This window comes from Anoplopoma fimbria, chromosome 17 (assembly GCF_027596085.1).
Source record: "Anoplopoma fimbria isolate UVic2021 breed Golden Eagle Sablefish chromosome 17, Afim_UVic_2022, whole genome shotgun sequence".
Lineage (NCBI taxonomy): Eukaryota > Metazoa > Chordata > Actinopteri > Perciformes > Anoplopomatidae > Anoplopoma > Anoplopoma fimbria.
This window is the reverse complement of record NC_072465.1, coordinates 3,445,687-3,459,810: the sequence shown is the minus strand read 5'-3', so window position 1 is coordinate 3,459,810 and position 14,124 is coordinate 3,445,687. Positions and strand designations below refer to the sequence as shown.

Here is a 14,124-nt window from a genome sequence, read left to right as displayed (position 1 = left end):
AGGGACCATATATTGTATGGTGCTATAAGTAATTGTATTTTGCTTCAAAAATGTTGAAATGAACATTGTGAAATGTGTCCAAAAAAGACATGGTATAGTATGTCATTGTTTAGTACATCAAAGTAACTAAACTGACTGTATATAGTCTCTCATGGGTTGTATATGTCAACACCATCAAAACAAAATTGTATGATAAAATAGAAATGTCAGTGTCATAATGTAAGTTTTGGGAAAGTCATCAAAGTCCATAGTTCATAAAAAAAAATCAAAGTGACAGTATAGTGTGTAAAGTCAGTGTATTATGCCCTTCCAGTACATTGTCATTAACGTGGAGCAGATAAAACATTTCTGCTGGCGGCTGTGAGAATTGGTTTGAATGGCTCGTACCTGTTAGATCAGAGCTGAAAGGGATTGCAGCAGTATATGAAGAGCTACAGACCAACATCACTGAAGATCATGAGATCAATTACTTACCCCAGTACCCAGAATGCCCAGGATAAACTAATTGTCAAGTATGTCAGTGCTTACCTTAGAGAGTCAGACAACCAGCACCTCTCCCTTTTCCTCAGATTTTGCACTGGATCAGACTTGTTCACAGGAAAGAACATCACTGTCAGCTTCACACAACTTCAGGGATTTCAGAGAAGACCTGTTGCTCACACATGTGGCTGTTACTTGGAGTTGCCAGTCAGTTATGACAACTACCCAGATTTTCGACATGAAATGAACAAAGTTTTAGAAAGCAACGTATGGGTAATGGACATTGTTTAACCTACAAAGATTTTAGCCAGCAAAAACTGGACTGCAATCATAGGTTCATGTTTAGGCTTTGTAGGTTTCTAGATTTTTGGCTTATGAAGGAAGAACTATAGCTACCTTGTTAACCTAACTGAGTGTCACAGCTTTAACATGCTGTCCACATTTTTCAGCTGCTTTTTGCCACTTTTGTTTTGTTGAACATTGTTTCCAATTCAAGAACATGTTCTTTTAAGTGGTATGTTTCAATGCAGAGAGCTTACTGTGAACACCTGTTAAGGAAGTAGTTTAAGATAGATGGTTGATATTGCAAGACTTCACATATAACTTGAGTCTAAGTTATTTCAGGCAACAGACTGTTATGGTTATCAAATTAATCACATATGGTAATGTATAGGCTAATTTGATACTTGATATGAGACAAAAACAGAGGAACCTAACTGTTTTTGTGTTCTATTTCATACATTTACAACTTGTTTTGAATTAATCTCATTATTATACATTTGTATCTCATTACTATGACTTTATCTCATAATTATGACTTTTTATCTCATAATTATGACTTACCGTGTGGAATTATTTTTTCATCAAGGCAACATTTTTCACTGGCGCAAAGGGGCTTCCATGCTTTTGGCTATATTTTCATAGTACAGAATATTTATGTTATGACCATCATCATCATCTTAATTCTGAAAAAATGTTTTTTTCTTCTAAATTACCTCTTTTTAGAATTTGTTCCTGTATTAAAACTGTGTCCCTCCACCTTTGCCCCTGTTCCAGACTATTTAAGTGAGTGAACCTGACAAAAATATATTGAAACATACATCATTAAGAACATTGTTAGTCATGTGTTATCAATCAGATCACTCATCAACTGGGGTGTCCACTGGATACGGTGGAAGTGGTGGGTGACAGGAGGATGATGGCTAAGCTATCATCCCTGATGGACAACATCTCCCACCCCATGCAGGACTCCCTGGCAGCTCTGTGCAGCTCCTTTCAGTGTGTGAAGGAGAGCACAAAATGACTAAAAACACTAAAACATCTGTGCAATATAAATACACTGTGCAATACTATAATTACTCTGTCTGTATATTCAATATTCTTTAATTATTGTGGATTTTATTTAATTTAATTTGTTTTTACTTATTTAAAATTCTTTCCTGTTTAGTACTTTTATTACTTATTTATAATAAGTAATAAAAACAAGTTAATGTTTGCACTATCTCTATGCTGCTGTAATCCTGTACATTTCCCTAATAAAGGATTATTTTATTTTATCTTAACATATTTGTGCAAAAGACACTTTTACTTTGAAAACAAAAGAACCGGAAGTCTCATTTCGTCGGTGGACGCTGAGCAGCGACAGGGAAACGTCCACTATGGCGGAGGTGAGCTTTTTCCTTTGAGCTGGGGTGGGGGAGTTTATTTTTTTGGAAGATTTACATGTCATTGAATGCCTAAATGTTCAACGTGAACATGTTTGCGTTGTTTTATTAATCTGGATGTTGCCATACTCGCCGTAGACGCGTCAGCACACGTAAGCTAACGTGTTGTTAGCTAACAGCTAGCTAAAGTTACCTCATAGGGGAACATAGCACTCTATAATACTACATGGTACTATTGTTTCATAATGGCCCACAGTAGCCTACATCAACAGTGTCACCATCACATGTGTGGTGATTGTCACTGGATGATAATACTTTATTCAGAATAATAAGATGTTGTCGTAGCTGTTAGCTTGCCAACAATGGGAGATTGTGTAACGTTACGTCTTTAAAGTTGGTATGAGCGTCAGGATTTACCCCGGAGTTTGTGTAGTTGGCTTCACGTTAGATGTTACTGATACAACCCATCAGACAGGTATTTTCTCATGAAAGACAGCCGCCTAATGTTATGTTCTTGGTCCAGACCCACAGTTTACAGGACCTCCAGCAGCCAGCTGTCTCCTCCAAGGTGTTTGTCCAGAGAGACTACGGCTCAGGAACCATCTCCAAGTTCCAGACCAAGTTCCCCTCTGAACTTGAGTCAAGGGTATGTATAGTTGTTAGATGGATGCTATGATTGTTGACTAAATGTTAAATGATTGTGTATAATATTTAAACTTTGGTTTCAGCTTGATAAGCAGCAATTTGAGGAAACCATCCAGACTCTCAACAACTTGTATGCAGAGGCAGAGAAACTAGGGGGGAAGTCTTACTTGGAGGGCTGCCTGGCTTGTCTGACTGCGTATACAATATTCCTCTGTATGGAAACGCACTATGAAAAGGTAAAACTATTTCAATGTTTTGCTATCGTCGGCTCATGTTTTTGTCTCTGGTGGTTGGACAGATCTACATAACACTGCATTTTTTACATTTGCGTTCTGCTGTCTGTCTCTCTGTGTGCAGGTGTTAAAGAAGATTTCTAGGTACATTAAGGACCAGAATGAGAAGATATATGCTCCCAGGGGGTTGCTGTTGACTGACCCCATAGAGAGAGGCCTCAGAGTCGTATCCTTGACCTTACATTATGGCAGTATACAGTTGGGCATAAAAGTATAACTATTGTAAAGTTGCTGCTTGGCTCCTCTATTAATATTAACATCTACATGCTCCCCCAGGTTCTTTGACACACGCCTAATTTTACACACTAATTCTAAAAATTTGTGTCTTGTCAACGTCTGAGAAATACAGTTCTTAGCTGCATAAGTTAGGTAGTAAATTTAAATAAAGCTAGCATAACCTTGTAAAGAAAAAGAAAATATTTATTGAAGTTAGGGTTGGTTTTGTCGAGAAGAATGCTCTAGATTTGAAGAATTATCCAACTGAAATACTTAGCCCAGTGTTACCAACTCTTTTCCAATGAAAGCAGCTAGCAGCACTAGCTCCAGAAGTCCCACATTTAGCAAGAAAATCGCCAGGTCAGCAGCACTGACAGCCTGTCTCTTCAGGCCTCCCTCCAAAGCCACTCCCCCCAAAATGATCATTATGAAATTAAACATATTATTAAGACAAAAACAAACATGGCTAGTATTGGCAGTAAACACAACTGTCAAGCTAGCAGCTTATGGAAGACTCAGATGATGCACAATGAGTGCACTGGCAGAGAGTGGGCAGGTAGAGAGTTAGGTAAATAGGTAGACATGCAGGTATGGGGCTTATTACAGTCCTGTAAGAGCCACAGATGATTTTTTTTTTGGGGTAAGAATAATTTCAATAAATATAAGACATTTTTTGAAGAACGTTACCAACCCTAGCTTTAATTAAATAATAAAGTGTACCTCTAGCGTGTAGTTTCCTTAACTTGCTATCTTCTAGGTTGAAATTACCATCTTTGAAGACAGAAGTATTGGATCTGGAAGATAAAGAACTTTGGGGTATGAAGTCTTCTAATTTGTTTTTAATAAAAAAAATCAGGTCCACTGTCATTTTTTTGGGACCTGCGATTTGACATCTTAGCCCTTAACTCAAGATATAAGGAATTTAATAAAGGATTTTCCTTAAATGTAAGCCATGAAGCTGGTTCCTGTTTAAGCAACAGTCAAATTGTTTACTGACTACTTTTAATTTCATAATGTGTGATCATTTAAGCAGGACAATTTCTACTATATAGTAGTCAAAACATCAAATTAATCATAACACTAGAATTTTCACTGTCTGTACACATTGACTATTATTCATGACATAATTTTCCTCTTTCTTTCTTTCTTTCTTTCTTTCTTTCTTTCTTTCTTTCTTTCTTTCTTTCTTTCTTTCTTTCTACTTATCTGTAAAGGCTGATGACCCTGACCAGATACTCATTACCTGCCTGGCAGCACATATTCAGATTTCCGCTTCGCCCATATGGATGTATATTAATTTCATCTGATCCGTTTCTCTGTTATTTATGAGCTCTAATTTCTGCCTATCCTCATATTTCTGTAAATGTGTTTTAATGTCTTTTTATACATGCAGTGATGTACAAATCATGTACTAGTTGATCAAGACAGGTCTTTATGAACAGTGCCATTGTGTTAAATGCAACTTTTTGACCAAGGTAAATATAAGTTATTTCACTTTTGTATGTTTTTGCAAATAATATAAAGTCAAATAATGTATGTAGTCACAAATAACTGCTAGGAGAGTTATGGCACAGTGTGTAAATGGTCCTGTTATGGGAAGTGCTCCACAGTATTGACATGCTGGTTGTAGCCTTTGTCGAGGCAAATGTTTCTTATCATAGCATGATTGTGACTTTTTTGGGGGACGGGTGGGGTCAAGTCTTGTGAAATCTGCACATTGGAAGTTCTGAACTGGATTTTTGTGACTGAAGATGAAGCATGTATACTGTTTATAAGTCCATCACATCCTAACAGATTGACCTGGTAGATTTAGAGGAATTTCCATCTGTGTCATAGTACAACATCACTAAATCTCCCAAAGTCCTATTACATGTTTCTCATAAGATACACCACCTATATTGATAATATCATACCCTTTTTTCATGTTCACCAAACACCACAGAACCCTTAAACATTCTCAACACCACAGATGATTGCTATTGTTGGTGTTTGATACCGCTGGTTTACTTTTTCTTACAAATTTTGTTCTGTTTTATCTAAATAAATAGCGTTTTCCTGCCCGGAATATGCATAGCTCCTTGTGTTTGACTTTATTTGAAATGCCAGAGTGGATACTGCTTTGAAGAGAACAAGCAGTAGTATTTTGTGTGAGCAATGGTTTCAAAACCCAGTATTTGGTTTGAATAAGTATTACCACATAAATAATAGTTGCAATTTATTGTATGTTTAGAAGTGATTTGTAAGAACGTCGCTTTTATTGTGAAGAGGTCAGACCGGATATGTTGCTGCTTCTGAAGGAACACCGAAAAACATCTGCTTCCGGAAGAGAAGATACTGCTGTGATCTACTGCTGCTACCTGTGACCAAGTTACGTCTCTAGCATCTCACTGAAACACGTCAAAGTCTAAACAGTAACTCAAACTTAAACCATAAAGGTAAGCACACTTAATCACTAAACGTCTAGTCGACTGACAGCTGCCGTAAACCAAACTCAACTCACGTGTGTTGCCGTAAACCAGCTAGCTTTGTTTTGAGTTGTTCATGTGTGGTTCAGGACTAGCCTCCTGCTCTAGTCAGCTTCAACTAACAAGTATTGTTACAATGACTCTTTCTAAATCTGCATTTGGCTAATGACGATGATATTTATTGAATACATTCACTTCTCCAGCCTGTCCTCAGGATCCCTCTCTGGTCACCCTGGCGTTTCCTTGTTTCGATGGCATTTATCTCCCAAAGGAAGAGGTTATATTCCTGCATCATGTCAAGGATGAGCTGGAAACTTACCTACAGGAGAGCAACCACAAGAGGTGACCGTCCCTTTGGTTTCATGGCAATCAACAAAATATAACATTTGTACCAATTTAGCCACTGTTTTAAATTCAGTTTTAGTTTTACTTGGCAGAGAAAATGTGTTTTATACTTCAGAACCCGATCACAAAATACCTGGAATTTGATTTAAATAGTCACATTACATTTCAAACTCTTGTGAGACAACTGTGTGTCATTAAGGAGATAAGTATTGTATTCAGTACTCATCACTGTGACATTTATGAAAAAGTAGGCCAGGTCCTCAACAGCAATAAGAAGAGAACTAAATAGACTATTATCAGTTTAAAACTGTTCAAAAGACCAGACCCAAGGACTATCCAACTCTTAAGTAAGTACTAAACTGAGAGACTGCCTTTTTAATACTTAACACTATAATTTTTATAAATAAAGGGCTTTAAAACCTGAATGTCTCATCCTGCTGGATGAATTGGATGTTTTATTATGTGCCTCTTTAAAGACATGTCTGGGGTTGCTTTTACAGTGTTTAACATGTGTTTGCGTGTGACTTGCTGAGTTTGTTGTGTGTCTTCTCACTGTATTTACTTCTTCTGTTGCTGGAAAAGAGATCCTGTTCTCACTGTATATAACCTTTATTCAATCAGGTCGTCTCATTGTCATTAAATCCTCAAGTCAAAACTAAGTCTATCTAGAAAATCTTTCAAACTAAACTTGCTTTTAAACTGTCAAAAGAAAATGACCTTCCTGTCTTTCTCTGTTGACATGCCCTCTGTGTCCCTGTCAGTGTGCTCCTGTTCCCTCCTCTACCGAGCAGACTGCGATACCTGATCCACAGGACCATAGAGGACCTGCCGGAGCTCACCACCTTCTCAGTAGGGGAGAGCTGGAGCCGTAGGGTGGTGGTCTGCCATTCTGAGATCAGGTTCTGAATATAGACAAGATCTTTGTTATTTGATTTGCAATTAACCACTTCGCTATATTGCTTAGTATTTGCAGTTTGCCAGTGATTTAAGAAAAAATACGTCTTTCTTGTTTTTTTGTTACACATTGCTGTGGTGTTTTGTCTATTCTCTAGTTCAAATAGCTTTAAAACTTTTCTAGAACAAGTTAAGACATTAAAACATTTGTGTTATTCTGTAGGGGTGTGGAGGAGGAAGGCAGTGACTGGGAGAGCAACAACAGCTTGTGTGAACAGCCACTAAGTAACAGGGAGGAGATAGATGACAGCACCAGGCCTAAATCGTCGGTCCCATCGCGAAGCCGAGGACCTAAGAGGCCGGACAAACCCCTCTACATGCCACGAGCTGCTCGGGAGAGACTCTCCATACAGAACACACAAGAACTATCAGGAGACCAAGGGTTGCCCAATCCAGCCTCAAGTAGCTGTAGCTGCATGAGCAGTTCATGTGACTCTTGTTTCCGTCCCGAAACAGCAGAGGAAACCTCAAGCACATCCAGACAGGAGTGTCTCCCCAGTGTAGCTGAGTGTATCCCTAACCAGGCTGCTGACAGTTCAGCACTTTGTCCTCAGGAAGAGAAACAAAAGTCGGTGCTGACGCTGCATGAAGATGAGCCCCTAGTCTGGCAACAGACATTGTCCTGCTTCAATGACATGACTCTGGAGGAAGATGAGAAGGGCAAGGAAGACATATGCACAGACACAGATGATGTAATTGAAGAGGTAAGCCGGCTTTTGATTTTCTTTTTATAGCATCATCTCATTGCTCTTCTTTTTTTGGTTTAACATTCATATTACATTAAGCTCTTTAATGTTGAGGTCGCATTAGCATCATCATTTTTAATAATTGTTTTGTGTTTGTCCTATCAGATCAAGGCACATCTAAAAGAGCCGGTGTCCATTTCCATCCAGCACGTTCACAATGACTACTCCATTTATGAGAATGTGTGTATCAGCCTGGACAAGTTTTGCCACGTGATCGAGATCTATGACTTCCCATCTTGTTTCAAAACAGATGACCTCTTGGACGCTTTCACAGACTACAGGTGCGAGCAGAGAGTTTACATCATAAACCTCTACAGATCTGTCAGTTTGTCTCCGTCAGATTTTCTATTCTAATTCAGGAGGCCTCTGAGTTTAAGTTTATTCAATTTTGGCTAAAGACATTTTCTGTAAATACAGGAAAAAACACTCTATTCTCCACTTTACCACAAAAAGTTTAAGTTTGAGACTTTGAAAAACATCCTGTATCTCCAATGTAATCAAATTTAAGATCTCAGCCAATTGTTCCATTTACCAAACTCCTGCTTTCCTGTCTGTCACAGTGATGGTGGAATGAAGATCGAGTGGGTTGACGACACACATGCCCTGGGGGTTTTCTCCAATGAGACTGCAGGTGTGAGTCGTCACTGCACAATGAATGTCGTGCTGAGATTGAGGTTAAAAGATGAATGACTCAAAAGAATGAACTAATGTATAGAAATGCCATTTGCAGCAATCCAGGCACTCTCCATTTGCCATCCATTGCTGAAGGCAAGAGCATTGAATGAAGCGAGTAAAAAAGCCAAAGGGAAGGCCAATAGACGAGCAGGTAGGTGATTCATTGAACATGTAAAAGCCCCATAGCTACTCAGTTTTGTATTTGTGCATATCTTGGAGCCCTCCTGTGGTATCTAGTATTAAGTCTGGAAATTATCTTTTGTTTCAACACTGGATGATGTGGATCAGATGGTTGTTTATATGACCTCTTCCAGAGTTTATCCAGCCAGTGAAGGAACGTCCTCGGACAGACTCTGCTGTTGCCAGGCGGATGGTGACCCGAGCCCTGGGGCTGCAGGCACGAGGCAGAAGAGGGCAGCGATATTGAAGGGAATTGCAAACACCGTTGGCTTATACAGGTGAGTTCTAAGCATTTTAAGACCACACAGGCAGAACTGTGGAGTTGGCTTTGGAGTTAAATTAATGTTTTCTTTTTCCATTCTTTGTCCAACAATAACTGCCATAGTGATTTGCTAGTGAGCAGAACACTGAACTTGGGATAGCACATGTAAAACCGTCAACCATGGAATACAGAATTATTGAACGGCACATTCTGCAACGAGTCTCTAATTTTCATCCGAGGTCCTTTTTTGAAAGCATTTCTATACACTGAGACATTATTAAAAAAAAAGTTTCATCATTTAAATGTGGATCTGCATTCAACAATATTTATTTTAAAAATGTAAAAGCTTTTCCACATTCACCCTTGCATACAAAATATAACCAGTCAGGCCGCAGGCAACAAGTATTCTTTTTAAAATGAAGGATCCTTGAATTTGCTACATTTAAAAAATAAAAAAAGACAAATTCACAAAACAATGAAGAGGCATTTTCACATACAATTGTGGCTTTTCAGTAAATCCACAATGTTATCATATTCCCTGACTGTTATAATGTAACAAAGTTTAGACATTGGGGAATAAGCTGAGGGGATGCGCAGATCATGAAGATGAAAATGTGTATACTGAAACAATAAAGAAAAGAAATCAATAAATATAACAATTTCAAAAGCGAGCTCAAGTATGTGGAACGAAAAATCCTGGTCGACAAAAGCATATTCCCACATAATTCTTACAATTTATGACTGAACATTTTTACAGATTGCCAGAAACAATGCATGAAATACATCCAATCAAGCAACTGTTAAAGATGATTTTACTGTGTTCAGCACTGAAGGAGCCTTGACAGAAAATGTTAAAATAAATCTAACTTAAAATAGCCTAAATTACAGTTTAGGTAACAAGTTGTCATCCTTTGTAGAACTGTTTTTTTTTTTTTTTTTAAAGGAATTACGAAATATTTGTCTTGTTAGTTGAGTTGTTGCCGTAAACTGTGCCAGGTTGCTCTCCAGTAATTATAATCATGTACTGTGCTCAGTTTTGAGTTAAAGTCTTTTAAATATCCAATACTGTGGAAACATTTTTGATATGAGAACCTCCCTTTACAGTTTTTTTAAAACTGTTTTGGGGGGAAAACATACAGGGCAAGATTCGGTTGTAGCACCAGGTTTAACAGTAGACTATATCCATCCATCCCAAGCAGACAACATAAGGTGAAGGTCTCATCTAATGGATGTTAGTTTGAAGCTTTTCACAAACAATGGCTTAGAAAACAACTGTTGGCAAAGTTAATTCAATAAATTATTTGGCTGCAACCCTCCCTGACATCTGTCCCAGCAAGCACCAGGTCAAAACCTACATTTCACTGACAGCAAAGGCACTACGACACTAAAAGATAAGGACATTTATGTACAGCTGAATGTGGTTAATAGATTTAGTAAGCAAGCAGTTCATTTTCTCATTGAATCATTGTCCGTCGTACCAGTTGGGCCCTGAGCCCAAAATCAATCCAGCACAGCTCCAAGGAATCAACACAGCACAGCTCCCTCTAGTGGTTGTCAAATATCAATATATGCTTCCTATTGTCCGCCTGTCTCGTCACTCTTTGGTCTACCTGCGTGTAAGCTGGTTGGTCAGCAGTCCAGGGAATGCTTCCTCAGTTTCTGAATTCAGCGATCCACCTGTGGAGTCAGACAGGGAAAGGATGATGAAGACAAGAGCTAACCATGTAACATAATAAAACACAAATGCTGAAGCTCCTGGTAAAAAAAAAAAGTCCAAACATTTTATTTGCAATTTATTGACAGTAAAGTCGAGTGTCCCTAAAAATCTTGGAAAGTTTGGAAATGGTATATTTTGCAGTTTGTTGCAACAAACCTTATACTGTCAAATACCATCAAACAGTGTGCTCTATTTTCTACAGAAAGGTCCCGCAGAGGTCTGCCTCCATTCATTGGGCCTCTAGAGGCGCCACAAACAGTCAGCTGATAGAGAAGAGTATGACTGCTGTCCAGCACTGTTTGCCTGCTTCACTGATGGTACAGCAGGTGTGCTTTGTGAAGAATGGGACTGAGAAGAGGTGACTGCCACAAATAAGCAACATTCACACTGTTGAAGTTTCCTTGAGCAGGACGCTGAATCACAACCAGCATCACAGCCTCAATGTTGCTTCTCTACAGCTGAACCTGACCCCTTTGGACATTATTGATGTGTTTCCAGTTCTTCACTCTTAAGATCAATAATCAAGAGTCCAATGCAAACAGTACTTTCATATGGAAAAGGCACCGGAGAAAGCTGGAGAAGCTCTTAGCTTGTTTTGATTTGAATGCATGAAGTCTTGAAACTAAAGTGTGTTTCAAGTGTCTTTAATTTCCAGGCAGGGATTAGTTTTATTTCCTCCTTGCTGACATGATGCTGCATAATTCTCTAATAATAAGTTATTGTTTTCAAACTTAATGTTGAAATCCTCCACACATTAGTTCTCAGGATATGGTCAAAGCTGTAGTTACAGCCGGATTTTTATATAAAGTGCACAATTCCAACTGACAAATGTAATGTAGACACATTAACATTAATCAAATCTGTAAAAAAGATAACACCAAGTATTGTTTTCAAAAGCCGGCAAAGAAAAAAACATGTAGAGAATTTTTTTTCTAATTTTTGAGTTGATTTTAAAACTTTGTTTTAATTGTTGTAAACAAGTTACAAGATGTTCAGTTTTTCATATTTATTATGATCCTCTAAATAACACAAAACTACCGCAGGATTGTTGTTTAAGAGGCAAAGTATTCAAGTTATTTCTCACTCCACATTACAGAACTAAAGTTTGAGTTTTGGAAACTTGGAATGTTAGTTCTCTTTGAACCTTTTACTGTATTTAGTAAAAGAAAGATGTTGAGTATTTTATTTTTTGTAATACTAAAATGAGAGGTTTCCCTGAAATTATCTTTTGTGCCTGAAGCGGGAGTGACAGGACTTGTTCTGTGATAAGTCTCTATGCATTACCTATGTCGATTAATGGTTGAATTTAACTGCATCCCTTGAGTCATTTCAGGGAAAAGAAGACTTAACCATTTAATACTCCACAATCCCATGAAAACCAACCATGGTTTTTAACTTAATTGGTTGTATAAAAGTTTCAGTGATGTAAAAGTTGTAATAAACAAAAAGTTGCAGCCAAAAAGGAAAATGTGTTAATGTGTGTTTCAGTGGCTCTACAATGGCACATTTGAAATGAAATGTGTTAAATGTCGATTATCTTAACTTAACTGTGTAATTAAAAAAATGTAACCTAATTTTATTGAATGTATTTCAGAAACGTTAAATCATCATATTCAATATTTTGCTTCAAACCCCGCAACTAAACTCTTGCCATTGAAGTTAATACAATTTTAACCCAAGAGCTGAAAGGATGGTTATCCTTATGAGGTCAGGGTCTCACCTATATGACAGTTGTATGTCCACATCCGCTGTCCATCGTACCGGGAGCGGCACTTCATAATGTTGTTGGTGTAATCCGATTCAGCAACTTCATAGTTGGGGTTTATCACAACCTGGGAGAAGAAAAAAAAATACAATGTTTGTTAAACATAGCCGTTTTTAAGTGCTATTAAGGACTGATTAATACAGATTTAGTTTTATTCCTGCAAAAGATGATATTCTACTGGCAGATGTTAGAGTTTGTCTCTCAATCTAGAGATTGGAAATTTAGTTTTTGCAGCAGCTAAAGTGTCTTTCAGAAGTTTCTGTGTCCTTCAACAACCTCTGCTATGTCTGAGTATGCGCAGGCTGAATGCGACACGCAAGCAGATGAAGAGACGTGGAAATTCTTGGTATCTGTTTGGTCTATAAGTCTACACTGGCTGGAGATGAGACAATCTTTCCAGAAGCAGATGTGCTGTTATCTACTATGGCTAGACTGACAGACCAAATGTTTTAACCTGGAAGATGTAGTCTCCGGGCTTCACGTCTGTGATGTCAATCCACTGACAGTCAATGTCGTGCCTGTAGGTATCCCAACAGCCAACTGTGATGCCCTGTGCCCCGAAGTTTGCACATTCATACTTCTTCTGGATACCTGTCAGCATTCAGAACAGTTGTAGTTTAAAGCCTTTCAGAACTTCTGATATTTTTTTTATCAGCAAATCAAACATTCAACAACATACATTCATATCAGCAACACCATGAATATTTACAACTGTAGATTCTTTTATAAGTAAAATAATTTAAAACCAAAACTCAGTAGCACAATTCTACACAAAAAGCTTGAGTACCTGATAATGAAAAGGGAAGAAAGACTATTTACCCTCGTCACAGTGAGTGTCCTCCAGACAGAAGCTGGCTTTGTGTCCCTCTGCAACTTTGGTTCCATTTAGACTCAGCAGGTCATAGTGGGTGAAAACCTCCATACTGTGGTAATGTCTGGAATAGACGAGACAAAACACAAGGTTGAAACCTCCTATATATGCCTATATTTAGCAACTCCACAATAACATACATGCTATTCTCCATGCTGATCCACTCCAAACTACATTTACAGCAGGAAGGAGGCCTTATGGGGGAAAAGCCAAATCGCCAGCGGGATATAGGGATATCCAGGGCAGTTAAATATTGGTTATTAATTATTAAGGATTAATCCCAAATGATTTCATTCAGTTTCACAAATGCAGTATTCAATACATTGTAGTTTTCCTCTGCTTTTTCCCCCCAAATGATTCATGACACTTTGACATCCAGCATTAACATTTACAACAGTAACTCCTGTGTAATCATTTGAGAGTTACGATTTCATACAGTCAATATCATAAAAGCAGCAGCAAACTCCAAACTGTAGCTCTCATTGAGGTCTCACCTGTGACACTCATGCCAAATCCAGGACTGGTGTGCCGCCCGCGGCCTGAAGTCTGACTGGCCGTTGTTTAAGATCTGAGAGGAGAAGCGCAGAAGGCGGCGGTAGGAGCTGAAGTCAGCTGTGTCAGCACTTTTGGACAGGCAGTGCTCCTCGTGGGCACACTGCAGGGCGTACATGGGTCTGTCCTCCAGGTAAGTGGTCTGCTCCACAGCCTGGGCACTCAGGACCAGGTCTGGGGCCACTGGGAGTGAGAGAGCAACAAGGGACTTAGTGGTTAAGACAAGCATGTATCACAGAAACTCAAAATTCCCCAATTAGCTGTATAGCATAAAGATAGTATTGATAAAATGTT

The 14,124-nt window shown here is 38.4% G+C and overlaps 3 protein-coding genes across 3 annotated transcripts in view; 2 read left to right on the top strand and 1 right to left on the bottom strand.

The window, feature by feature from the left end:
• The first annotated feature begins 2,063 nt into the window (after positions 1-2,063).
• Positions 2,064-5,379, top strand: golga7 (golgin A7). The gene is made up of 6 exons (XM_054617016.1): positions 2,064-2,147; positions 2,668-2,790; positions 2,873-3,025; positions 3,147-3,248; positions 4,056-4,114; positions 4,513-5,379. Exons 1-5 carry the CDS (start codon positions 2,139-2,141, stop codon positions 4,101-4,103), a joined length of 435 nt encoding a protein of 144 aa, XP_054472991.1. The 5' UTR covers positions 2,064-2,138; the 3' UTR covers positions 4,104-4,114; positions 4,513-5,379.
• r3hcc1 (R3H domain and coiled-coil containing 1) lies at positions 4,755-12,093 on the top strand. Its single transcript, XM_054617215.1, has 9 exons — positions 4,755-4,773; positions 5,967-6,105; positions 6,870-7,007; positions 7,226-7,766; positions 7,914-8,089; positions 8,369-8,439; positions 8,539-8,634; positions 8,798-8,941; positions 10,845-12,093. The coding sequence occupies exons 1-8, from the start codon at positions 4,755-4,757 to the stop codon at positions 8,908-8,910; spliced, it is 1,293 nt and encodes a 430-aa protein (XP_054473190.1). The 3' UTR covers positions 8,911-8,941; positions 10,845-12,093.
• LOC129105730 (lysyl oxidase homolog 2A-like) overlaps positions 9,237-14,124 on the bottom strand; it is a 26,992-nt gene continuing 22,104 nt past the window's right edge. The window contains exons 10-14 of the mRNA XM_054616903.1: positions 13,773-14,013; positions 13,227-13,342; positions 12,862-12,998; positions 12,363-12,474; positions 9,237-10,602 (exon numbers count right to left, since the gene is read on the bottom strand). Of these exons, the coding sequence (XP_054472878.1) occupies positions 10,532-10,602; positions 12,363-12,474; positions 12,862-12,998; positions 13,227-13,342; positions 13,773-14,013 (677 nt within the window). The 3' untranslated portion in view covers positions 9,237-10,531. The remainder of the gene's footprint in view (positions 10,603-12,362; positions 12,475-12,861; positions 12,999-13,226; positions 13,343-13,772; positions 14,014-14,124) is intronic.